The sequence below is a fragment of the Hoplias malabaricus genome, chromosome 13 (genome assembly GCF_029633855.1).
Source record: "Hoplias malabaricus isolate fHopMal1 chromosome 13, fHopMal1.hap1, whole genome shotgun sequence".
NCBI classification, from domain to species: Eukaryota; Metazoa; Chordata; class Actinopteri; order Characiformes; family Erythrinidae; genus Hoplias; species Hoplias malabaricus.
The window spans coordinates 3,063,676-3,091,650 of NC_089812.1; the positions used below are offsets into that span (position 1 = coordinate 3,063,676).

At 43.2% G+C, this 27,975-nt stretch overlaps 1 protein-coding gene across 1 annotated transcript; it reads left to right on the forward strand.

The window, feature by feature from the left end:
• Positions 1-27,841, forward strand: nherf1b (NHERF family PDZ scaffold protein 1b). The gene is made up of 6 exons (XM_066641534.1): positions 1-1,373; positions 16,209-16,379; positions 19,370-19,523; positions 23,735-23,778; positions 24,960-25,085; positions 26,670-27,841. Exons 1-6 carry the CDS (start codon positions 909-911, stop codon positions 26,814-26,816), a joined length of 1,107 nt encoding a protein of 368 aa, XP_066497631.1. The 5' UTR covers positions 1-908; the 3' UTR covers positions 26,817-27,841.
• The last annotated feature ends 134 nt before the right edge of the window (positions 27,842-27,975 follow it).

The window sequence follows — 27,975 nt, forward strand, 5'->3', positions numbered from 1 at the left end:
GTGTGGTGTGTTCTCCCTGTGTCTGCGTGGGCTTTCTCTCTCTCTCTTCACGACAATTTGGAGTTTTTTTTAATGACAACTAATAGTCCTCCAAATGTTCAAAAGAATGAACCAAAATGGAACTACTCTAAATTGGGGAGGCCACTAACTGCACGAAAGTAAACATAGACAGAAGGTGCAACAAAACTAAACAGCTCGACTTACTAATTACTGTCTGTGGTACTTCAAACAGTGAAAAAATACTTAGAGACAATTTACACTTCAGCCATGTACAAAATAATAATTTCCTCCCCCTCAAACACACGGTTCCACCATAAAAGACGCTGAGCTTCTGAACATAAACAAACCAGAGAGAGCATATTGCACCACCATCGTCGAAGGTACCTTTAAAGTAAATAATAATAAATAAAAAGGGAGAAATTGAGATGTTTTGTACAAGTGGTCACTGACCATATTCGTCTGAGGAAAGAAGGCTATTAACAAACTTTTCACACAGAAAACACACAGTAGTATATGTGCTACCATAATGTTTAGACTAGTTTATGAAATGGTAAAATGCCTTTAACAATTACAGTCTTATTTGAGAAGATAGGAGTTCTTTCCCAAAGTGCAGTTCTTTCTTAATGTTAGTAAAGCGGTGCAGCTGGTGATCCTCGGCTCTCTGTAGCTCAGTGATAACGCTATTGGAAGTGAGCGGCTCGGCACCGAGAGGAGGAGGCTTGTCCTCGGAGGAGGAGTCGCCGCTAGTCGGTGGAGACTCAAACCCCCGACATTAGTGAACCGCAGTGAAACGGGACAGTTTCCCAAAGACCGCTTCATGTTTCGCCTGTAGCCTGCTTTATTTGACCCAAAGTTCACTCCGAAAAGTTGGTTAGTAAAGACTAGTTTAGGCTACTCCTCACTACACCATGCCCAGCCTGAGAGAAACCCTCCGCCCGAGACTGTGCGTCCTGGACAAGGGCGAGAACGGATACGGCTTCCATCTCCACGGAGAGAAGGGGAAGACCGGTCAGTTTATTCGGCTTGTGGAGCCGGACTCTCCGGCCGAGCGCTCGGGCCTGCGCGCGGGGGATCGGCTGATGTTCGTCAACGGAGAGAACGTGGAGAGCGAAAGCCACCAGCAGGTCGTGTCGCGGATCCGCGCGAGCACCGGGAGTCTCGAGCTCGTGGTGGTGGACACGGACACCGAGCAGCTGCTGAAGAAGCACGAGCTGAAATGCCGGAGGGAGTTCGTTACCGAGGGAGTGCCTCTGACCGACACCGAGCTTCAGGAGGAGGTCAACGGCAGAGAGCCCACAACGGAGCCCGTGAAAAACGGGGGAATGGACCACAGCGCCCTGGAGAAGAAGCTCAGCTCCGAGGACTCAGAGAAGGTACGACCGTGTGTTTGATAAAAAATGTGGGAGTCAGACGACGACTTTATGATAAAGCTATTTTTTAATAAACATTTCTATGTCGACACACAAACTGCTAAATGCTACATTTAAACACGAGCCAGTCCTGGGTCTTTTTAGTGCACTTTCTCATTCACATTCACTTTTAACTTGTTATTTACAAGTCACTTTTAGTTATAAATTGATTTAGGAGAATTGTGTGTATAGAAATAAACAGATGTCCTCAATAAAGAGGACTTCTGTCACAGAAAGCTGTTAATGAAAATTTAAAATGATAAATGAGTTAAAACTGTAAACATTGCTATTAAACATCTGTTAAACTTGGTTTGAACGTTGTGGTGACATCCCAAAAACATTAGCATATATTATTACAATGTATTTACATATATCTGATTAATATTAATAGCACTGCGCTTATGTTATGTTCTGTTTTTATGTTGAATTATGTTTGACTTTGAACAGAATGTTCCAGTATTTTTCTGGGTACCAGCCTTTGCCCAATTTTCTTTCCACTGCTGAGAAGTTATAACTTTAGACTTTTTTGTTGGATTTGTACCGCTTTACAGGAATACACACGGTACTGTGCTCCTCTTTGTTTATGATCTGAATGAGACCAGCCAGAGCAGCTGTGGAGCGTCTGTCCGCTCCGTGAATGTGGTACCCAGAGGAGCAGCTGGCTGCCCAAACATTTAACTGTAGGTGGATAGTGAGGAATGTTTCAGTTCAGTTCCAGATTAACAGATGACTTTGCCACAGGCCTCGACCCACAAGGTGACGTACTGTATATTTTGCTTATTGCTTTAGAAGATCACAAACGACATAATTCACAAAATGACTGTGGTTTATTGGATTTCTAGAAAACACTACAGTGCCCACAGTGCTAAGCGAATTCCGAGGTGGTGAAAGTACACAGATTTCTTACGTTGAATATATACCCAGCTTAATGTTTAAGTATGACTTGAAGTATAAAAGCATGCTTCTAAATGTATTAAAAAGTGAGAAGGACTTTATAGAGGAAAAGTCTTTTTGAAGGCATTTTTAACGGAATGTAATTGAGGTCCGCACTAAAACTGTTCACATCATTCACAACAATCTACATTCGTAATGGATCACAAACTCAGGGGCTGTGTAACCGTCGACAGCTACACGTGGATGTGGAGTAATGATAAGGAACAAATAAAAACATAGTTTGCTGTTTTCAATAGTGAGGGTCTGGAAAAATTAAACACTACATTGTTGTTTTTATAAACGCCCATAAATAAATATTACTCATGATGGTATTCAGTGTAGTGTTAGTAAAATAATATTGTATTACAGTATAACGCTACATTTTTTAATTCTTGATTTTCCGAAGCGCATTAAAGTCTCAGCTCTGAAGCCATGCTTAGTTTTACAAACCTTTTTTTTTTTTTGAGAAATGCTGGGGCCGTTTGCTGCTATGGACCACGCCCATTGGGGAGGTGAACGCAAGAGAAGAAAAAGGTGGAGACGGGGTGGAGGTGGGAGCCAGTTTGTCCGTCACGGAAATGGCGAGAGTTTGGAGGGTATATATAGGGCTGAGGGGAGGTGTTCCGGCTTGATCCTACTCTCAGGATTTTATTACATAACTCCAATAAAAACAAGGATCTGTGATTTGTTTATTCCCTTAACCTTTTATTTAACCCTCAAATGTGCAAATTAACATTTCAATAAGATTTTTATTGAACTTGACTGTAATTTGTAAACACATTTAAATTCTGAGCCCAAAAAAAAGTGTGATGGAGTAAAGTAAGGGTGAAAAATATAGTAGAATATTCAAATTACATCATTCAGAATCATTCCTCAACAAGCAGTTCATCCATCAAAGGCCCTGTCTTTGCAAATAAAAAAAGAGGTCAGGGCTCACCACTTTGTGGTGGACAAACAGGCCTTGATTTCCTGCAACGGAGCTGGACCTCACCTCTGCAACACTGCCCCCGTGGAACGAGTCAAGGGATTCTAAAGACGTGCAAGACACTTTAACCGCCTTATCCACGTCAGCTTGCTCTCTCCTGTGTGATGTACACAGCCTAGAGCCCCATAGCCCTTCACAAAATTCTCCCCAGTTTTCTCACCGTGTTGCTGGGGGCTGATGCTAATTGTGACGTTGCTTTTGCTGATGCCCAAAGGAGGCCTTTCCTTTCCTTCGCTTCTTGACAGGCCACAGCCTTCTTCAAACAAACTGCTTTCAAACATGTAGCCACTCCCGCATGCATTCAATGGAGCCAGCAACTCCACCTCGCCGCTTCCTGGTAATGGCTGTTCATTCTATAACTGGGAGCGGGTTTGTCTCAAAGAGACAGAAGAGAGAGATGAAACACTTGAAACACACGCAATACATGACACTAGAATTAAAAAGAAACTGTTAATGAGAAACAAGACTAGGATGAAACGTGGAAGGACAATAAAATTAAGGACACCATGAGGCTAGAAACAGGGGGCTTAAAGAACAGGCACAAATAGGAAGTTCCGGGTGCAGAGCTGGTAAAAGACACAAGCGGGGACCAAAGCACGTGGCTGCCAAAACCAACCAAACAGGCACAGAACAGGGCTAGAACTGAGACAGATCCTCACAGCACCACGGCACCCTTCTCTCCCAGGGCGTGAGTGAACAGAAGCGCTTGCTTTTAGCTGTTTTGGCTTGGTTCTCTTCAATCTCCGTTAACATTATCACCTTTGCTCAGTTTAACCTCATCTGAGTGCTCTGAGATAAACACGGGTCCAGCTCTGTGAATGGAGATCATGGACGGTTCGTTCATTAAGGCGATGGTCCGAACCACCGGCAAAAGGAAAAGGGAGGAAGAAGCTTTGCCCCGCTTCTGAGTATCACTGTCCAATCAGGGTTAGGTTTTATACAGCCCTGCCTTTGAGTATCACTTTACAGGTGAAATCCTAACACTGATTGAACTGTCCTGGATATAGCTGTCCACAAAGACAAAGCTTTACGAATCTAGTGGTGACTGGTGGTATCCCAACCGTTGCCCCCTAACAGATTCGGCAGGAGCCACCACTGATGGAGATATGTAGATCAGGGTGGTGTTACAGTTCTAATATCTCAACACTTGATGAGGAAGTGGAGCGATGAGTTTTATCCCATGATTTCTGACTTAGGAAGCCCACGAAAAGTTGACGGGATGGTCTTTGTTACACAGCTTTTGGGTTGGAAGGTTCCAGAGCCCCAAATGAATGCGCTAATGCACTGAAATTATTTTGTTTTTAATAAAGATTATGTCTCTTTGTAAAAGAAAGTGGAGAAGAAAAAGGCATTTAGAGCTGAAGTTAGTTTGGAAGCAGGGAAACTTTACTGTGCTGTAAAGATCGTAATGTTCAGCATGGAAAACCGGTAGTAAAAGAGGTTAACACATAACACCTCAGTGCTCCGGCCGAGGCTGTATAACAACGTGCGAGCTTCGTAAAATGTGCCGTTACAAATCCAGATTCCTTACTGAGGAGTACCTGCCAATTCACATAAACTCTGATTAAACTACAGGCTTACATTCCCTTGTAGGTCAAAATATGGCTCCACTTTTATGGAGTAGGTGTCCTCAACTTGTAATGCACCATGTTTGAAGTCCTTTGGAGGTGGGTGTGGTGGTGTTACACTTTGCTGTCACTGTGCTCCAGTATTCAATACTGCGCTTGTTTATCCAGTGTGTTTGCTGGGTCTTGACCTATGAAACTGATATTAGTTCACCTCATACTCTGCCCCTGGTTGACACGAGTGTGGTGGATACACACGTCTCCAGCTTGTTTGAGATCAGCTGGAGCCTCAGGCTAGAGGAGTAATATCAAATGTAATCACAGTATAATCTTTAGCATTAATAGTTCTGGAAATCCAAGAGGGAGCAGTGAATGTTTGAGTGCATGCAGCGCAGATCAGAGTGAGCTCACATTTATTTTGCATGAGAGCAAGGAAACTTCGTGACTGTTCCAAGAAGAGAACATATTTTAAAAATATGTTCTCAATTTTTGGCATTAAAAGAAACATCATACAAATCTGGGCTTACAAAGATGACTGAAAATGTATCAGTGTTGTGAGGACCATTGCGCAATTCAGGGCGTTTCATGTAGAAAGATGGTGACACGACATGGTGGAATTACATTAATAATCACATAATTCCTTTGGCAGAAAAGTGTATTGCTGTGTTACGCTTGTGAATCAACTTTCACGCTGCAGGAAAGGATACTCTGCTCAGGGTTATTTTATTAGTTTTACTGCCTTTGTATTTATAAATATATAATATTTCATAATGAACCCTCAGGTTAATTTGGTCCCAATAAATGATCAGTAACCCACAGCCATTCAGGGGCCAGGTCAAATTCTGCTCTTGTATTTACTCTTCAACTCATCTACAAACCGAGCCATTCCTGGGTGTTTACGTGGTTCTAAGCTTTCATTTGAGATCATGTTCTGGTACAGGAAGGGTTTTTCCATTGTGGAGAAGTATAGAAGTGACTTTGTGATTGACTGGGTGAGTGTGTGTGTTGCCCTACGATGGACTGGCTTCCTGTCCATGGGGTGTTTCTGCCTTATGCCTTATGTGACTTTACTCAGGATGTAGCAGTTGTGGAAAATGAAAGAATGAATAACGTATGGAATATAGATCAGTTTTGATTTTCACCTCAACTCAGCTAACTCAGAACAGAAGTATAGGAGGAGCACTCACCTCTGGAGATGCTCGCTGGAGGTCATGTGTTGCATATCCATGTATTATGAATTGTGAGAGCACAATTGGCCTTCTCATTTCTCATTGTATTCACATTTCAACATGGGCATTTTTCAGCTGACAAAACAGAAGAGGGCATCATCAATGAATATCACATTTCAAATGACTTTGTGCTAACAGGATGCCCAGGAGAAGCGTAGGTCAGCCATGGGTTATCCAAATCGGAAAATACACTATTTGGATAAATATTTGAGAACACACCTAATAATTGAACTCAGGGGTTTGTGATCTGCTAAGGGTGGTGTTATTTAAAAAGGGATGCATTTAGCAACCACAGCAACTCAGCCACTAAATGGCAGACCATGTAACACTCTGTTAACCCTGTAACTGCAGAGTTCAAAACCTGCTCTGGCTTTAACATCAGCACAAAATCTGTGTGTCAGAAGCTTATTGCATGGGTGTGCATGGTCATACGAGGTTTACATCACCAAGCAAAATGCCAAGCGTTGGATGCCAAGCATCAAAACGATGCTGGAGTGATGTTCTGTAGAGTGAGGAATCATGCTCCTCTATCTGGCAGTATGTTGGACCAAGGGCATAGCTATGATCTCAACATTGGTAAGGACACACACAACACTTCTCAGGCCCTATTGTTCTACACCACTGTCTGATCTCACAAATGATGATCGACGAATGGGTCCCTCAGAGTCACTTGAAAATCTTGTAGAATGCCTTCCCAGAAGAATGGAAGATGCTATAGATGTGAAGGAGGGGGTGGGGGAGCAAATCCACATTAATACCTATGGATTTAGAATGGCATGTCAAAAAAAACCATATACCACTTAATGTAGGGTCTTGGCGTGCGGGTTGTAAGGACATATGCAATTTTCCTACAGATCCCTGCTTTTTTCACTCATAAACAGATGAAGCCACACGTGTGAGTTCGTACACACTGTGGCCTTTGTTAATGATTTGTGATTGGTTTGTTCTTTACTGCTGTGCTTCAAACCTCATGTGGACACACTCCAAAACAGCTGTGCTCCCCATGGTGCTGAGTTTGTTTCCAGCTTTTATTCAGCCTCTTGTCATTACCCTCATGGAATGACCTAGTATTCTGCACTCAGTACTGTGGTGTCAGTTTATGGACCCATAACAGCCTGATGTGTTCTGTGTACGGTGGTTTAAAATGTACCATATGCATACAACCTAAGGTCTGCTTGAGTGGAAAAATGTACTGAGGGTTAGGCTCCCTCTGTTTTGCTTCTGTGCACTGTTTATTCCCCTGGCTCCCTTAGCCACGCCCCTTACACCTGTGCATTCACAGGTGTATGCACTTACCCCTTGTTATTTAAGCCCAGTCCTGTTTGTCGCTTGTTTTGTGTTAATGTTTTTGTCCTTTGTGTTTCCTGTTTGCTTTAGTGTTTCTGTTCTGTTCTGTGCATGATCTCTGCCCATGCTTCTGTCTCCATTGCACCTGAAGAAGGTTAAAAGCCTGCTGAATTTTAATTAACCTACAGATACATAGTGTACTGCTAGACTGCTTCAATAACAATTCTGAAATTTGGAATATTGGTTTGTTCAGCGTCACTCTGTGACAGCCGCTTTGAGAGTGCTGTTTTGTGGACAGTATTTAAGATCTCTGATATGTTCAGTCTCATAAAAGCCTCGTATTAAAGAGTAGCACTCGACATAATCACAGATAGCAGTGTGTGAAAGCTCTGTATTCAAGAGGGCAGTCTCGGACAACTAGGGAGAACAGAGCAAGCTCACTTTGTGGCTGTGAGAAAAGGCCTTTAATGAATTTAAATGGCTGTTTGTTGGTTTCTGTTCCTGAGGTAGCAGCAGACCCCATACAGACTAAGCTGGTTTCCTTTCATTGTTTTCAGTGGATGTGTGGAGGCCACAGTCTTATGGATGATTCCCTTTTACTCTGTTATCAAAAGTCACAGTGCTCTGAATGACGAATGAAATTTAGGCAAAGAAACAAAACAAGACTGATTTCTCCAAGACCAAGATGTTGGTATTCTGCTGTTCAGTTATGGCTTTTTTGTTTGTTTAACTCATTTAACACCAGCTGCATTTTCTTTATTTGTTATTTGTTTAGTATTTATGCAAATGTATGATTTTCAGTCAAAAAAAGGCCATAAAATTATTTTCAGATAAAATTCTTACCTCAGGGCATCTACTATTTTTATACTGGCTAGCATAGTGTTAGCGTGTTAGCGTTTCTGAAAGCAGTGTCTGTTACTTGAAGCTTTACTTGAATTAAAATGTTTACTCAGTTATTTTGGTGAACACAATGTTTCTTTAGCTAGTTTTGAATAATGAAACTTCAAACATTTGTATCAAAACCTGTTGTTTTTTAGTTGTTTTGCCTGCTATTTTTCCTTTCCCGTTTTAGCCTGCTAGCAGCACAGTGTCAGTTTACCATGGCTAAATAATGAATTATGATACTGAACATAAATGAACCTGAACCTAGCGAGAGTAAGTGTGAGACTGGGTTAAGGATGTGGCCTTGTCCCTGTGCGTGACGCTAGGGCTTTGTCTTTGTGTATTCTTTGAGTCACAAAGCCAGCTTCCTCAACTCAAGGAGAGTGTCCAAAGAGCAAAGAAAAGGAGATGTTGTCTAAGAGTGTGCGCTGGTGTGGGACTACATTACTCTGAATGTATGCTGTGCTTCCTGGTGGCGCACTTGTGATGTTAGATGCCAGTCTAGGGTCAGAGCTCTCTCCATGGGATGGGTCAGAATCAGTCAGAGAATGGAAAGAGATGGAGGGAGACTGTCTCTTGAGGATCCGGTCACAATGGTGCTTTCCATTCTTCTCTGTTCACAAGCTCCGTCTGACAATGAGAGAAAGGAAAGTGCTTTTCTAAGACATGGGGCTGAAAGGAAGTGACACTCAGCCTAAAATAGACTTAGCATCTCCACCCTGAGCAGTGACGCCACTATGAGTCAAACTACACTGAACAAACACTGGTTCTAACACGGTTAACTGTTGCATGTGATTGGTATTTATTGCTTATAGGATATTACCTCTGACCTCTGCACAACAGACTGTACGTCTTACCCAAAACCAGCAAGAGACACTTTGTATTTATTATTATTATTATTATTATTATTATTCTTACATTTGTGATACTGGGTAGTTTAGTTTTATTTATATTTATTTGTTTGTTTGTTTGTTTGTTTGTGTGTATAAAGATGGTGGATTTGCTGTTCCCTTGGCCATCAGCCTTGCACCACTTATCCATTCGAGTTGTTTTATTCTTTTTAAAAACTCTATGGAGCCTGTATCCTTTCTTTATAAAGAAGTACAGGTCGCAATGAGCCAATACACATCACCACACAGAAGTAAGATCAAGACATGAATTAAAAATATATATATATTTTTGGCAATTGATTATCATAGTAAATACAGTTATTACACGTTAATATTCCGTTACTAATTGATTTGAGTTTAAATTTGATAGCAAGGGAAATAACTCAGATCGCTGAACATAAACATGTTATTAGTTATTTCAGTTTATTTCACTTAATCTGTATAGATACGGGGCTGTAAATGATCATTATAACGTACATGAATCACGTAATATCAGGGGCCATGTGGGATTCGGCCTCTGTCTCTCATGCTCAGCTTTTAAATAAAATGAAGGCATGTGCCACTGCTCTAGTGGAGTCACAGTGGAAAGTGGGCAGTAGGACTTCTCTGTCTGAGCTCTGTTTCCCAACATCCCATTAACTTTGATACCTCTGCATTGACCTGTCAGCCATCGCCCCTTTTAAAATACGTACATTGACCTCTCACCCAGGGCTGTGGGCTTTGGTGAAGAAATGGTTGCCAAGTTAGAAAACATCACAAAATACCTACTCTGTTTATTACAGTGATATCAAATACAGAAAACTATCATTTATAACATTATTTCAGGTCTTGGGTTCACATGGTCAACAGAGAATGACTGAGAAGTCAGTGAGTGTGAATTATGTCATGTTTCAGTGCATTAGCTCTTTTTTATCTGCTTGGTACAGTCCCTCCCCTTTGAATTTCCATATGATCAAAAGGCTCTTGTTGTGTACAGAGGGACTCTAGTTCATTATTGACATATTTAAAAAGACGGTACAGTGTTCCGTGTCTAATAACCCTGCCATAGAAATCGTAATCGTTCGGTTTGTGGTGTGTGGAGTGAAGCATGTAGAAGTGCAAACAAATATCTTTCAATGAGCTTGATCATTAGCAAAGCCATGTGGCAGACATTGGACTTTGTACTTGATATAAACAGCTGTTAATGTTAAAAGGCCATAGGTGGTAGTGCTGAATGTTGTCATTGCTCCTTAACCCATTTAAGACCAATCAGTTCATGAAAAATAAGGTTTTAGCACAATATAAAAGTTTACATTAAAAAAAATTTGAATTGACAAACATTTGTCCAAATTCAGAGGTGTGTCTTTATCAAGAGTTTAAATGTGTCCCAAAATGTCTTACTTTCTTATATAAGAAAATAAACAGTAAACTAGGGCTGTGCAATAATATCGTCTTGATTTTTAAAACGATGTAAAATAATCAGTATCAAGATATTTAGACTTGTTTACATAATGACGTCACACAGTTACCCATAATACAGCAGACGTTCTTTACACAAGTCATTAGGCCACAGTGAAGTACGGTGGGAAGTGAAGGAATTTGCTCCAAAAAAGTGGAGTGGTTTGTGGAGGTGGTTTGTTTATAAAATATCAGATGTACAATAAAAAATGTTAATGTGTTAGAAATGATAGAAGCCTTTAATACATGTTAAATATATTTAATTGAATGTAACCTAAACTCACAGCTAAGAACACTGGGCTTGTTTTTCTTCAACCTGTTTTCAGAGTGTGACAGCAGCAATCAGTGAGCTCCCACAGCGCCCCCTACCTGTGGCTCTCTTAAATGTACATAAATGAACTTTTTAGCCATGTTCTTAAACACACAGAACAGAAATGTGAAGTCATAAATACCGCCCTCATTTTTAAATACCGAGGTATTTCCGTTATACCGCCCAACCCTAATATATACTGAATAACTCTGTAAACGTTTTTTTTTTTTCTTCACATTATTCTGGCAGTAGGACTTTTTTTACCTGGCCATTCCATGTTTACTGAAGGACAGGGTTTTCTCCTTTAAACAGATGTCATATTAGGCTTTTCAAGCATTCTCATTTACATCATATATCTAAAGGTTTGTAGAGACCACTTATGAGTGAAATGGAACTCAGCTGCACAAGCTTTCAGTCACAGTCATAACAAAACATACTGATAACAAAACTCACTGTCTTTCATAGATCATTTAGCATTAATATTAACATTACATCCTGCTGTCTACGTTCATTGTTCATTTCAGCAGCTACACGTATTATATAGGTGCACTCTTGTAGTTCTGCAATAAAAGTGTGTTTGGCTGCATATTTGTTAGCGCTCTTTCACCCTGTTCTTCACAGTCTCCAGGTAACTGTCTGTGAGGAGTGTGGTGTGTTCTCCCTGTGTCTGCGTGGGTTTCCTCCGGGTGACTCTCTGTGAGGAGTGTGGTGTGTTCTCCCTGTGTCTGCGTGGGTTTCCTCCGGGTGACTGTCTGTGAGGAGTGTGGTGTGTTCTCTCTGTGTCTGCGTGGGTTTCCTCCGGGTGACTGTCTGTGAGGAGTGTGGTGTGTTCTCTCTGCGTCTGCGTGGGTTTCCTCCGGGTGACTCTCTGTGAGGAGTGAGGTGTGTTCTCCCTGTGTCTGCGTGGGTTTCCTCCGGTATCCTCCCACGCTCCAAAAACACACGTTGGTAGGTGGATTGGCGACTCAAAAGTGTCCGTAGGTGTGAGTGTGTGAGTGAATGTGTGAGTGTGTGTCACCCTGTGAAGAACTGGCGCCCCCTCCAGGGTGTGTTCCCGCCTTGCGCCCAATGATTCCAGGTAGGCTCTGGACCCACCGCGACCCTGAACTGGATAAGGGTTACAGATAATGAATGAATGTTATTAAAGTGCACCGTTCAGTGTAGTATATACTGTGTTGCAGATCACTGTGATCCGTGCAAAAGCAGCAACACTGAATGTCAGCAGGAGGGTGAGTGGAGCTCTGCTCTCAGACAGATTTGAGCTGATGTGCTGGTAGATGTGGCGTGCTGATCTGAGGTCAGAGTTGAGGTTGTGTACACAGGATGTGCCGTAGGAGTCAAACGTTCCTCAGGAGGTGGACTAGCTTTGTGACTGTGCAGCGGATTCCACGGATTCTATTCCCTCAACAAGATTCCTCCACACGTCTCACACAAACATGTCCACTGTCATTCTGCCCATTGTCTTTGAGCTCTTTGTTCTGCTGGGACTCGTAGTGGAGAGTGTTGATTCTGGGCTTGATGATCAGAAAGATCATTTTTGATAAAGCAGAAGTAAACAGAGATGTCCTGTTAAATAGTCTTTCACATCGGACCGGTGTATCAGAGACACGCACTTATTTACAGACACTTCCTGCCACTTTAAATCTTCTCAATCTTAAAACCCGCCAGTTACAGCTGTGTCCTACTGACAGATGCTTTTTATAAAGGTTCCCTTACGTCATGTTTCACTTCAAAAAGAATCTGATATTCACAGAAGCATCTGCAGCTGAAAAAACTGATTTTATTTTGTAGCATTGGCCATGGACTGTTGGGGGGCCTGGACCAATCAGGACTCGGGAAAACTGCTGTATTTGCATTGCTCCGCCCCTGTACTGTTCAGACTGTTTGGGAGCTTGTTATTTTATTCTTCTGTGTATTCAAATATGAGGAGTTTCTCTGTTTGTGTGAATTAGAGCTGGCTGGTGTGTATCAAGAGGATATTCACCCTCTCCTCAAGGCATGTGGAGGACTGTATCAGACGTGTGATACGCATTTGCCCATTCTGCCCTCTCTCTTCCCTGCGCCCTTGCTCCCTATGCCCTTGTTATGGTGTTATAAAGGGAACTCTTGAGCAATAAAGGCTGTGTCCCCTTGGTCCCTTTTTGAAGCCTTCTACAATATTAAGATGCTAAAGAGACTGATTACATTTCTTTTAAACAAACTTTAAACAGTTTGTCACAGGTGCACATATGTAAATGACTATGACCATCATGATCCTACCGCATCGCACTTGAAAGCACTGAAATATGAAAAGGCCCTAAACATAAGACAAAATGAACCACAATTTGAGGCACTGTTTATTCATTTTTATATTTTATTATTTATAATTTTATATTTTATAATTTGTCATGTTCCAGATCTTTTGGGGACCTGCTCATTACGTTTTTTTCTGACGTTATGGGTATTATTAGGGAGATGCACTTCATGCTTTTATATATATACATATATTTATGAGAGAGGGACAGAGAGAGAGAGAGAGAGAGGGACACAGAGGGAGAGAGAGAGAGAGAGAGGGACACAGTGAGAGAGAGAGGGACAGAGAGAGAGAGAGAGAGAGAGAGAGAACTGTACAAAGTAAGAGTTTATTCCTTTCCTTGTGAGACTCCATTATTCTTTGAAGTTACCATCCAATATCTAGTTTTTCTGGTTAATAATTAGTTCATTATGTTAAACCTGTGCTGTTGATTTAACAAATCCATATGATGAAGGAGAACATCTGGAAACACACCTTGCTCTTCACACTCGCTCACCACACTTCTACTGCTTTTAAGGAAAAAGAAAAGTATAAAATATAATACAATATTTATGTTTTCATAGTTATTGTAATTCTATATAATTTTATGCACTGAATATAAATATGTATTGTGTGTGTGTGTGTGTGTGTGTGTGTGTGTGTAAAAATAAACTGCTTTTATTGTACTCTCTGCACAGAGTATTCCCTGCTGTCCAGTATCTGCCGTTAACGTTGTCCTGTAAAATGTGCTGCTGTTTTATTTAGCAGCACACACTCCAGCGTGTGTATTTTATATCGGGGGATTGACTTGACTCTAGTTTGTAGAACCGGAGAGTTAAGACCTCACTACGCCTCATGTCCGTCCGTTTGGGGACCGCTAATGCCTCGCTGGCGGTGTCCTTGCTAGGTGTGGTGCTATTGTTGATCCTGATGGGGCAGGGCCTGCTTTCCTTGTGGACGTGCTCCAGAATGGGCGTGTTGTTCCTGAGAGAGAGGAAACAGGTGGGGTCAGCAGGAAACTCTGACTGGGCATGGCTGGCCCGAAGAATGAAAAAGGAAAGGAAGGGGAGCTTTGTGTCAGGAAACGTGTACGAACCGTGGAAGTCTCAAGACTTGAAGTTTAAAGAGTATTTATTGTCTCTCATCCTTGCACAAGTAGGACTGGCTGTGGTTCTGTAAATACACTGATGTCCATCCTTATCTCAGTATTTACTTGACTGAATCTTCTAAAGAGTTGTGTGTGTTGAAAGAAAACATTCAAACTAAACAGAACTATTTATGGAGCGTGGCATAGTTAGTGTTACATTTGTAGACTGCCGTTTGTTAAATTGTATAAACCTGATACAAAACATTCATTCATTCATTGTTTGTAACCACATTTCCAATTCAGGAACACACCCTGCCTACCTGGAATCATTGTGCACAAGGCAGGATCACACCCTGGAGGGGGCGCCAGTCCTTCACAGGGCAACACACACTCACACATTCACTCACACCTACAGACACTTTTGCATCTCCAATCCACCTACAAATGTGTGGTTTTGGAGTGTGGGAGGAAACCAAGGCAGACACAGGGAGAACACACCACACTCCTCACAGACAGTCACCCGGAGGAAACCCACACAGACCACAGACACAGGGAGAACACACTACGCTCCTCACAGACAGTCACCCAGAGGAAACCCACACAGACACAGGGAGAACACACCACGCTCCTCACAGACAGTCACCCGGAGGAAACCCACACAGACACAGGGAGAACACACCACGCTCCTCACAGACAGTCACCCGGAGGAAACCCACACAGACACAGAGAGAACACACCACACTCCTCACAGACAGTCACCCGGAGGAAACCCACACAGACACAGGGAGAACACACCACACTCCTCACAGACAGTCACCCGGAGGAAACCCACACAGACACAGGGAGAACACACCACACTCCTCACAGACAGTCACCCGGAGGAAACCCACACAGACACAGAGAGAACACACCACACTCCTCACAGACAGTCACCCGGAGGAAACCCACGCAGACACAGGGAGAATACACCACACTCCTCACAGACAGTCACCCGGAGGAAACCCACACAGACACAGAGAGAACACACCACACTCCTCACAGACAGTCACCCGGAGGAAACCCACACAGACACAGGGAGAAGACAACACGCTCCTCACAGACAGTCACCCGGAGGAAACCCACACAGACACAGGGAGAACACACCACACTCCTCACAGACAGTCACCCGGAGGAAACCCACACAGACACAGGGAGAAATACTTTTTCCCTATTTTTTATGATAGTTCACTGATATTGTGAATATTCTGAATAAAATCCTTTTACATTGACTTCCATTGAAAGTTCTGAAGGTGTTTTCTTCTCTTGTAAAGGTACTACGTTGGAGAAACGTTTTTTATTGCGCTACAGAGACGATACAGAGACTTAAATTCCAAGTCAAGGGCAGTGTTTTCCAGGATCACAGTCTGTGTGCATCTCCAGCCACACGTTCCATATTCAGGAAAATATATTCAGAACTTTATTTTACAACATGTACTACACGCTAAACATAGCTCAGCAGACCAAGGCAAGGTTAACTCTCTGATCTACCTTCAGGAATCAGCCCTCTATAAAAAGACATAGTTTGTGCTGGCTAAACATGGAGGAAGGGAGTTTTTTTCCTGGAGAACAATCCAGCATTCCACATGGCAGCTGCAAATAGTGAGGGGTGGGCAGTCAGGTGACCTCATATTGTGCTCAGTCTCAGGTCGTTAGGAGAACAGTAACGGCAGGAAATGTTCATGACCCTGACCTACGACAGAGTCTTTATTCTGTAGGAGACTTTCCTCCTCATCCTTTGTCTTCACGAGTATCTCTTCATCTGTGTGGCGTTACCTGCCCCTCCTCGGCTGTATACGCCGTCACAACCTGGTCATGACCGTATTTTATCGATGTTTCTCGGTGAATCCTAATTGGCGGCCATTTTCTCTATGTCTCTTGTGCAGAATCTGAAGAACAAGCTAAGGCCACGTCTGTGTGTGATTCAGAAAGGCTCCGGTGGCTACGGTTTCAACCTGCACAGTGAGAAGACCCGACCAGGTCAGTACATCAGAGCTGTAGATGAGGACTCACCAGCTGAAAGAGCCGGCCTGCTGCCCAAAGATCGGATAGTGGAGGTACACACACACACACACACACACTCTTACACCTTCTACCAGCATCGATTTAATTTATTTAATGATTTAAAAATACACAGCAGCTGTTATACACTTTCAATCATCGAGGATATAAATACAGTAGGTGCTCCGGTTTTCTCCCACGATCCAAAAAAAGGACTGGCGCCCCCTCCAGGGTGTATTCCCGCCTTGCGTCCCAGTGATTCCGGGTAGGCTCCGGACCCACTGCGACCCTGAACTGGATAAGGGTTACAGATAATGTATGAATTAACTTTTTGAAGTCATCTAGTACCACCAATTGCTGCTTCACCACACCACCATTGATACTTGTACCAACGGCTCTAGAGCGATGCCACAGTGAATTCTGATACTGAATACTGAATACCTAGAGCTGCCAGCAGTAGCCACCGAGGCTGATGGGAGAGTAATGTCATATGATCCCACCAGTTGGAGCACATCACATCGAAATTCTGTGGTTCACAACTGGACAGTCTTCCACCATCTTGTGTTGATTCAAAAGTGCTGTGGTGTCATTTTATCTTTAGTTTCATAGTGTTCTGAACACAGCAGGATACACAGCTTCTGTAAGGGAAGCATTGTCTTAGTGCTCATCCTGTGGAGTGTAATGAAGGCAGGGCTCAAGGGAAACTCGGTGGAACATGGACAGAAAGCACCAGAACAGAGTGCATCGCTGCCCAGTCCCTGCAGGAGAGCTACAGAGCTGAAGGTCTCTGAAAGGGTGTGACTTGACACAAGGGCCAACACAATGTGCAGTGTCAGTGGAATCAACCGTCGCTGTTTTCAAAGAGCCTTTAACTTTCATAATCTTTCCCTGAACTAAGAAACAAACAGAAAAGTTCAGATATGACTCTAGCTTTCATCTCGTTCTAATGCATTAATCAATTACATAACTGCATTATACATTTAAAAAACGTTCATAACATTGCATCAATGTGTTTGTCTGCTGTGCCACGTTTTTAAAGTTGAATACAATTGCGTTTCTTGTGTTTGTCACGTCCTGAGTTAAGTTAATAATTTACTGTCATTAATTTAGAGATCACTTCTTGTTGTGATGTTACGGGGGTTAGATTTGAACTTCTGAACCGCTCTGTTCTAGCAATGAAAACGTAGAAAAAAGGAACCCAGGGAGGAGAGTAGAGCAGAGGGAAAGATGAAGGAGTGTTTGTTGTTCCTCCGGGCTCCTGGACGTCCTACTGAGTGCTGGCCTTTTTACGTTTGACGGACAGCCATTGTTAATACCCAGCACACATTATGCTCTCGCTATGGCTGTGCTTGCTGAATGGCCACAGCCTTTACACACACACACACACTGAGGTTCTCCCAAAGTCCAGAACATTCAGCTTTGCCTCATGTGACATTCTCTGGTATTACTTCATACCAGGCCTCTGTTGTGATGGGAATTCCTTGCCTTTAAAGCACGCTCTTCTCTTGGGAGACTTTAACTAATGCTAGTTTGAGCTGCCGCACATATTTCTGGAACTTTGCAGTGAATTACAAGAAGGCAAGGCAAGTTTATTTATTTCATACAAAGGCAGTGCTTTACAGAGTCAAAAGGAACATTAAAAAGTGGTTAAATTAAGATCAAGAATAAAAAACATGATTAAAATGATTCGAGGAAAAGCAGTGAGGAGTGTTTTAAACCGAGCTGTAGCTGCTCAAAGTCTTGATTTTAAAGTCAGGGCTCTTCTAAAGTTCTCGGTCTGGTTCTGGTTCAGAGCGGCGCCGGAGCTAAACGCTGCTTCTCCGTGTTCGGTTTTGACCCGAGGCGGGACTAAGGGACTCGTTCCTAAAGATCCGAGAGCTCTGCTCGGCTCGTGTCTCTGAAGCAGATCTGATAAACACACGGCTCCTACGCCGTGAAGACGCTTATGGAGCAGTAACAACACCTTAAAGTCTGTTCTGTAGCAGACTGTGGTCAGTGTACGGATTAAAGAAGGGGGCGGGGCACTGGTTTTACAAATTAAAGGAGTTGATTTTATTTTCTGTGAATTCTGGGAGCTCCTGTAACAAACAGAACTAAGGAAAATGTAAAGTGTATGTTCAGAAATGACAGGAAATTAGGAGCATGAGCTGGATTAGTGTGTGATGGTGTGTGAATAAAAGGTGGAGTCAGTAATTCAGCAGACTGTCGTGGTGTGAGCGGTTAGTTCCAGATAAAAGTGTGATTTTAATGCCGTAGAATTATAGTACAATTGCTGTAAATGGTGTACAGTAAAATAAAGGTGAGCAATTAATTCACTGTGAATTTAACAGGATACACACACATTTATTTAAAAATGTATTCAGCAACTCTTTTATATACAGAGTATGTTTCATTAGAGCCACAACGTTCTGGGAAAGTCTCCCCTGAGCACCTTGTTCTTAGAGAGAGAGAGAGAAAGAGAGTCAGAAAGGGAGAGAGAGAGAGAGAGACAGAGAGGGTTAGAGAGTAAGAGAGAGAGAGTGACCGTGTGTGTCTGTGTGTGTGTGTGCATTAGATTAAGAGACACAGGATTTCCCGCGATGGAGCAGCAGGAAATAACACTGATAATTTAGAAAAATGAATCCTTGCTCTGATAAACAGGTTGTGTGCTCAGTGTAAAACACTGATACCTAAAGACAATCAAATGTTTCTCTCAGAAAATGCTTTGTGAATGTTACAAAGCACAAAACCACAAACGTGCCCCACTTCCAAAGTTCTGCTTTTTAAAAAGATATCTCCTGTAGTTTCTGACTGGAACATCGCTTGTGTACTTCTGGTAAACACCCCTGAAAATATGTACTGACTCCCCCTCTCTCTCTCTCTTTGACTCTGACTCTATCTCTTTCTGACTCTCTCTCTCTCTGACTCTCTCTCTCTTTGACTCTCTCTGACTCTCTCTCTCTCTCTGTCTCTCTCTTTTACTCTCCAACTCTCACTCTTTCTCTCCGACTCTCTCTCTCTCTCTCTCCCTCTCTCTCTGTGTCTCTCTCTCTCTGTCTCTCTGTAGGTGAATGGTGTGTCAGTGGAGGGAAAGCTGCACACGGACGTGGTGAATGCTATAAAGGCTGGAGGTGATAAAACTGAGCTGCTGGTGGTGGATCCAGACACAGATGCATTCTTTAACAAATGCGGAGTGGCACCCAGAGCAAAGCATCTCACAGGTAGCTCACAAATTCAAACATTCACAAAGACTCATTTTCAACAAGGGTCCCAGAGCCATTATAGAAAGAAAACAGCCTAATCTTCACCATCATTTAGTCATTTTGGAGCCAGGAGTGAGGCAGAGGCAATGGCTTCTTTCATTTTATTTGGAGTTGGATTGTTAGCAGTAATTAATCCAAATATAGAAAATTCAAAACTTGGAACTGTGTTTAACTGAAGTGCCAAAAATAATCCTGATAAACCTGGAGAAAACCCACGCAGACACAGGGAGAACACACCACACTCCTCACAGACAGTCACCCGGAGGAAACCCACGCAGACACAGTGAGAACACACCACACTCCTCACAGACAGTCACCCGGAGGAAACCCACGCAGACACAGGGAGAACACACCACACTCCTCACAGACAGTCACCCGGAGGAAACCCACGCAGACACAGGGAGAACACACCACACTCCTCACAGACAGTCACCCGGAGGAAACCCACGCAGACACAGGGAGAACACACCACACTCCTCACAGACAGTCACCCGGAGGAAACCCACGCAGACACATAGCTTTTTCATAGCTAAAAAATAATAACAAAAAATCTAAATCAATTATCATTTATTTTAATTTAAGTTTAAGGACAACTACAAACATTAGAATGTTCTTATTTGTTCAGTCAGTTTACTCTGGTCTTATGTGCCATCTGTCTCCAGCAAGAAAGAATGATGCTTGAAGAAACCTGTGTGTGTGTGTGTGTGTGTGTGTGTGTGTGTGTGTGTATAATCATATTTGTAACAGCCAGAGTGTGTCCGAGTGGGTTTACCCTCACTCTGATTAGAGAGAACACACCACACTCCTCACAGACAGTCACCCGGAGGAAACCCACGCAGACACAGAGAGAACCCATGCAGACACAGGGAGAACACACCACACTCCTCACAGACAGTCACCCGGAGGAAACCCACGCAGACACAGAGAGAAAACACCACACTCCTCACAGACAGTCACCCGGAGGAAACCCACGCCAACACAGGGAGAACACACCACACTCTTCACAGACAGTCACCCGGAGGAAACCCACACAGACACAGGGAGAACACACCACACTCCTCACAGACAGTCACCCGGAGGAAACCCACGCAGACACAGGGAGAACACACCACACTCCTCACAGACAGTCACCCGGAGGAAACCCACGCAGACACAGAGAGAACACACCACACTCCTCACAGACAGTCACCCGGAGGAAACCCACGCAGTATCATAGTATTTTTATGTTATCTGCTCAGTAGCAGGACATTAATGTGGAAAAATAAAGGCCTTCCAGGCTTCTCCGCTGGTAGAGTTGCTGGTGTGTTTCTAATTGTTATTTTTGAGCAGCTCTTTTTTTGTTGTTGCAGTTTTTATGATGGTGCACATGTTTTAGAAATACACTCCTTAGTTTGTAATCGAAGTAGAGAATTAATAAATTTGGAAAAACAATTGGTTGCTCATTTACTTTAAAGTGAGGAAGGTAACAGACACAGAATATTTAGAATTACAGTAAGAACACAATAACATCGTAATCAGCCGAGCGCCGTGTCACATGGATTTGGTTGATTTAATGTCCACAGGCTCATGGCCCTGACTTCCTCTGTCGTGGTAAACAGTGTTTGATCACGTAGTTTGGCTCTAATCCTGTTGTTTTTTGCCAGAAAGCAGCAAGCACTATTTGAGCAGTTCTCTATCATTAGTGCTTTAATAATTCGGCTAAGAGCTAATTAAGTTTCAGGGGAGGGGTTTTCAGAGGGAGGTGAACAGGACCGTTCCTAAAAAGTGGATCTTAACGTTTTATACAGGACCTGCACATCCTCATCATGGCCTACAGGAGGCACCTGACTCTGGGTGCAGTAGTTTACTTTGACAACAGAGTGGGGTTGCTTTTCTACACGCCTCAGAATAGATGCTTCTTATGAGTAGTTGTAGGCACGGAGCACACGGACAGGGCAACAACAAACAGATATCGGTTTGGTAATTGGGCCATGCCTGTGTTGTTCAGTGTGCCATGCCTTTGTTTGGTGAGTTGGATATTTGTTCTGTTTTTCATAGCTAAAAAATAATAACAAAAAATCTAAATCAATTATCATTTATTTTAATTTAAGTTTAAGGACAACTACAAACATTAGAATGTTCTTATTTGTTCAGTCAGTTTACTCTGGTCTTATGTGCCATCTGTCTCCAGCAAGAAAGAATGATGCTTGAAGAAACCATGGCAACTGTGTGTGTGTGTGTGTGTATAATCATATTTGTAACAGCCAGAGTGTGTCCGAGTGGGTTTACCCTCACTCTGATTAGAGAGAACACACCACACTCCTCACAGACAGTCACCCGGAGGAAACCCACGCAGACACAGAGAGAACACACCACACTCCTCACAGACAGTCACCCGGAGGAAACCCACGCAGACACAGAGAGAACACACCACACTCCTCACAGACAGTCACCCGGAGGAAACCCATGCAGACACAGGGAGAACACACCACACTCCTCACAGACAGTCACCCGGAGGAAACCCACGCAGACACAGAGAGAACACACCACACTCCTCACAGACAGTCACCCGGAGGAAACCCACGCAGACACAGGGAGAACACACCACACTCCTCACAGACAGTCACCCGGAGGAAACCCACGCAGACACAGGGAGAACACACCACACTCCTCACAGAGAGTCTTTTCATAGTCAGTGGTAAGGAGCCTGGATGAATACTATGTGATCACAAAGGCCTGTGAAGCTGTGACTGAGTGAACACCAATGAGGGCTCTATCACTGAATACGCATTGAATGGTTTTTGTTTATCTTTGAGGCGTCCCTTATTGGTCTTGATTTAACTCATGAGTGTGTGTTTAACCACACCCTGAGTCCTGGGTGGGGCTCTAAGATAGAATATTCCTTTCCCAGCACAGATGAAACTGAGAGACTATTCATATTTAACATAAGGTAGTTTAAGACACTACATTATTTTACACTCTATTGCACTTCTATGTAATAAATTTAGAAAAAAGAATCACTACACACTGAAGTGATTGAACTGTATTGAATATCATTTGGGGTTTGATTGGCTGAATGTCATCAAATCCCCAGCAGAAATATTCCAACATCGTGTCTTAAATCTTGAAAGAGCTGTAGAAGGTGTAAATGGAGCAAAGAGACAAACTCACTATTAAAACACTTAATGAAACTGGTTTGTTACTCACACATTCACTCCCTCACTCGCTCATGTTTAACAACATGCTCCACACAGGGCTTTTCAGTCTTTGGCCTTAAGCACAGTGTGTGTGTGGTTGTTTGTGAAGCATAATATTGTTCATTGTTTTCGAAGCACCGAAGGAGCTGTCCAGATAGCAATAGGCATGACCTACCATCAGGTAATGAAAGTTAAAGCTGTGTTTATGAATATATTTATGCGTGGTATTCTCTGCTGTAGACAGATTTACACATAGCTCTTTGTTTCGTTGCCAATTTTATTGCGTGGCAATTGATAGCTTCACTTCTCTTCAGTTAATGTAGTAATGATTGAGGATATTTTGGGGCTGAGAGATAAGGTCAGAAGTTTTTCTTTAAACATTCTGACTTTATTCTCTAAATATTCGTAATTTATTTCTTGAAATATTGTTCCAAGCAGAACCAGGGCCCACCCAATCAGCCGCTTTTACTTCATCACAAGTGGAAGCTTGCGAGCTTAGGGTGTGCGAGACACACGAGACGTTGAAACTGCTTTGTTTTTGTGACACACGTAGAGTCTGTAGAACTGAAATTACTTAAGCCCAGCTGCAATTTTATTTCTGGCCACACCACTGTTCTGACTTCGTGGCTGCATTTTCATGATACAATTTTGTAACCATCCTGTCGGCCTGGAAACATACACTCGTTCATTATCTGTAACGCTTATCCAGTTCAGGGTCGCGGTGGGTCTGGAGCCCACCCGGAATCACTGGGCGCAAGGCAGGAACACACCCTGTAGGGACGCCAGTCCATCACAGGGTGGCCTGGAGACAGAGGTGGAAAAAATTAGTATTCCCACTGCCTGACTTCTCTAATCATCTCTAAACAGCATCAGAGGTGTCAAGGCATTTAAAAACTAAACTCTAGGAGGACGTTTTACTTTCTACACATGAATTTTCCACCAGGGACTGTGTGGAACTGCTGACTGATCTAGTGTTTGTTGCTTTGTTTGCAGGACCCCTGCCTGAGCCTCTCATCAACGGGGATATGGAGGAGAAGGTAAGAAAATTAGAGATTAAAAAGGGGTATAAATCCTGGAATGGCCACAGAGTCCTGTACCCACATGCCTGGCTGAAATGGCTGCCACATTCACTCTGATCATGGACAGTGCTCCGCCAAATATTCAGCGACCTCCAACCAGACTCCGAGGCATCTTCGGTTAAATCACCGCCAGAAATGAGTGCTGCTGCCAGATACTAACAGCAGACAAACAAACCTGATCAGTTACCACCCATGACTTTAGGTGGCGCGGTGTGTTGAGGCCAAGGAAAGGCTGAGCGAGAGGAATACGGGGCTAGTGTCTGTCGTCTCTTACACAACACAGGCGTGAAATAAGACGATTACTGAAGCTTGTGTATGATCTGTGTATGAATAACTCACACAGATTCAGACAGAAGAGCAGAGAAACGTGCTAACACGCTAGCAGTTTTCCATCAGATCCTATGGCGATGATGCTAATGTGGCTAACAGATTTCACTGCTCATAATGCTACACTGTGGGATTCTTTACCCCCCTCATGCAAAGAGGCAGTTTGCTTCTGAGTTTAGAGACTCTGCATATCCATCTTTCCCAACCATTTACATTAGTGCTGTGCTCTGAAACCAGACGATTAATCACCAATAAGGCACCCACGCCAAAAAATCACGAGTGCAGCTCTTGGATAGGATGAATACATACAACATTTTTAGAGGTCCTGATGCATGCCACACCAAATGGAGGCCAGCCTTGACCCACATTTAGTGTGTTCCAGTTCCAGTCCCAGTCTCAGTCGGTCAAATCCAACTCCATGTGTACGGTTCATCTGAGCAGGTGTAAAAGAAGTAATCGCACTTGCATGCAGACCAGAACAACCGTACTGAGACCCACGAAAGGAGGTGGCCTTGATCCGGTCCCAAACATACTGTGGTGTGGTCAGTGTCTGGTGAGGACCTGACCCTACTTTAAAGTGTACACAGCAGGTCACTGCTACGTGGCTCCCGTGGCCAGGGGTGCCGTCCGACTCCGTGTCCTGGTCTCATTCTTGATCACAAAACTATATCACAGCGCAGGAAAAATTACAGGGTACAATTAAGCAAACTATAAGCACAGACGCTTTAGCTACATATTTTTCTTTGAGCTTTATGCACTCCAGCTTGTGTTTAGCACATTTATAACTTGCTGTCAATTTCTCTACTTCTCAGATTAATGGAAAAGGAGACAAAGAAGTTGAGCTGAAGGAGACTAAAGTGTCAGTCAGTCCATCACCATCCAACGCCTCTTCTAACACATCACTGTCAACTACACCCACCATCTCTCCAACCTCTGAGGTGTGTCCATTACGATCACAATCAGAATTAGTCTTTATTTTATTCTCGTGTGAGGAACTGGTCTTGGTGTTTGTTGTTAACCTGCAAACATTGCTCATTTCATTAGTAACACCTTCAGTATAAACAATACAGCCCAACGTTTAACACCAAACATCTAGCACTTCTTCCATTGGGAAGCTAACTGTCCTGGAAAGGCTTTACAGTAAATGGTGAAACATTCTTAAATGCAAACACTGAGCTCAGGCACAGAAAGTAATGAGTGCATGTTAAAGTGTCTGACTTGTTATCATTTGTTAGAAGATCTACAGCATTTACACTTGAAGTGTTACTGGGGTTTGTGTATAAATTACATCATTTTTGGTATGTATTTTAACTAAGGCAGCATCTATGTGCAGCATTATTGCTAACGCAGGGCTATGGAATGTAAGCAGCTAAAAGGCCAAACCACACTCAACTCTCCAGTTTCATAACGGGACATAACCACAATCCTCACAGACAATCACCCGGAGGAAACCCATGCGAACACAGGGAGAACACACCACACTCCTCACAGACAGTCACCTGGTGGAAACCCACGCAGACAAAGGGAGAACACACCACACTCCTCACAGACAGTCACCCGGAGAAAACCCATGCAGACACAGAGAGAACACACCACACTCCTCACAGACAATCACCCGGAGGAAACCCATGCAGACACAGAGAGAACACACCACACTCCTCACAGACAATCACCCGGAGGAAACCCATGCAGACACAGAGAGAACACACCACACTCCTCACAGACAATCACCCGGAGGAAACCCACGCAGACACAGAGAGAACACACCACACTCCTCACAGACAGTCAACCGGAGGAAACCCACACAGACACAGAGAGAACACACCACACTCCTCACAGACAGTCACCTGGAGGAAACCCATGCAGACACAGAGAGAACACACCACACTCCTCACAGACAATCACCCGGAGGAAACCCACACAGACACAGGGAGAACACACCACACTCCTCACAGACAGTCACCTGGAGGAAACCCACACAGACACAGGGAGAACACACCACACTCCTCACAGACAGTCACCTGGAGGAAACCCACGCAGACACAGGGAGAACACACCACACTCCTCACAGACAGTCACCCGGAGGAAACCCACGCAGACACAGGGAGAACACACCACACTCCTCACAGACACAAGCTCAGAAGGAGGCTCTGAACTCAGCAGAATTTACACATGTATTACTTTCTCATCGTGAGCTGATCCTGCTGTAAACAAGATCCCAAGAACCTGAGTGTTCCTGGTAGAAAAGTGCTAAACGTGGGTTAGAGGGGTGTAACGTTCCCAAGCAGAGGGTTGTGGAGGTCGGCCGAGTATCTTTGGATGAATCGGTACTGAAGATTCAGATTATGAATTTATCATCTTAACATCATTAAATGAAGCCAATTTGTGTTCTCAGGCCTGAATGCAATCAAATCCTGACAGAACTGTTCTGGTCTATAGTGTAAAAGCTTCCCCAGAAGAGCCAAAGATGAACATGTGGTTTTTTCCATGCATTAAAAATTGACTTTTAATCCGTCTTTTAGGCCGTGGAGGCGTCCATCGCTGATGCCATCCCTGCCCTGAACCTCACTCTGCAGCAGGTGAAAGAGAGAGCCCATCAGAAACGCTCCAATAAAAGAGCGCCCCCTATGGACTGGAACAAGAAACACGAACTGTTCAGTAAAATGTGATCCTCTTCCCTTCTTTTAACTTTTTTCTCAGTTTAGATTCCGTGTAAAGCCAGAGAAAGGAGAGGTTTTTTGTGTCCTCCTGTTTTTATATGACCTACTTTATTCAGATTTGAATGAAAGGATATTGACTATTTTAGTGGATATTAGATAAATATGAAAAAGTATGCGCACATGTTGTGTCCTAACACAAATTAGGTAAAGCACCCCTTAAAACCCACAAATCTGTTCTACCATGAATCCTGTATAAATGCTGATTGTTATTGTTTTTTTTGGACAAAGGCTATTCATTCTGGTCTGTCTGTGTGTGGTGTCCAGAACATCCGCAATGGCCCTGCTGGTCAGTGAGCTTGATACCTTTTATTTAAGTAGAATAGAAAGTCTACAACCATTGTGTGCCTTTATCTGTCTGTGTTTGAAAATCACAAAAACCTTTTCATCGATATCGTTCCATTTTAAATACACACTGAGAACCCAAACACTGAAAAACTGACCTTGCTTCTACATTCACTGTCACCACCACAGACCAAGAGCAAGTGTTCAGATGGTGGACGGTGTGGTGGTGGTGCAGTGTGTGCCGCACCGTTACGAATGGATCAGGCAACGCAGGGCGGCGGATAAAAATGACAAATATATAAAAAGAAAGGAGTTGAAAAGTGATTTTAATGTTACGGCTGGTTGTTTTATACGAACTGTACTGCAGGTTAATGATAGCCACTCATTCTGATTTCCACAGCAGGCCATTGAGGGGTTGCTGGTGCTGCGCAGTGTCAGTGTAAATCTAAAGAATATTTCAAGGTCCAGTTTCGTGGCCTTTGATGATTTTTTATTTTTTTTATTCTTATTCATTACAGAGATATTCTTACTACTTACAGTTTATTTACACATGACCTGTATGTATATTTTTAAAGAGTTTTAGTTTGTATTTCAGTATTGATTCACTGCCGTGTTAAATACTTGCTTCAGAGAACTGCAATATATTTGATGTAATTTTATTTCTGTATCACAATAAATGTATACTTCCTAAATTCTGAGTTTCAGGGACTGTCTCTCTCTCTCAAATATAAATATATCGTTCATTCATTATCTGTAACCCTTATCCAGTTCAGGGTCACGGTGGGTCCAGAGCCTACCTGGAATCATTGGGCGCAAGGAGGGAATA

Bases quoted from the DNA above. Each gene is read 5' to 3' on its own strand.
- nherf1b (XM_066641534.1), top strand. From the start codon at position 909: ATGCCCAGCCTGAGAGAAACCCTCCGCCCGAGACTGTGCGTCCTGGAC. The intron at 16,380-19,369 runs GTACACACACAC...GTCTCTCTGTAG, and splicing joins CCAAAGATCGGATAGTGGAG to GTGAATGGTGTGTCAGTGGA. The intron at 25,086-26,669 runs GTGTGTCCATTA...TCCGTCTTTTAG, and splicing joins CCATCTCTCCAACCTCTGAG to GCCGTGGAGGCGTCCATCGC.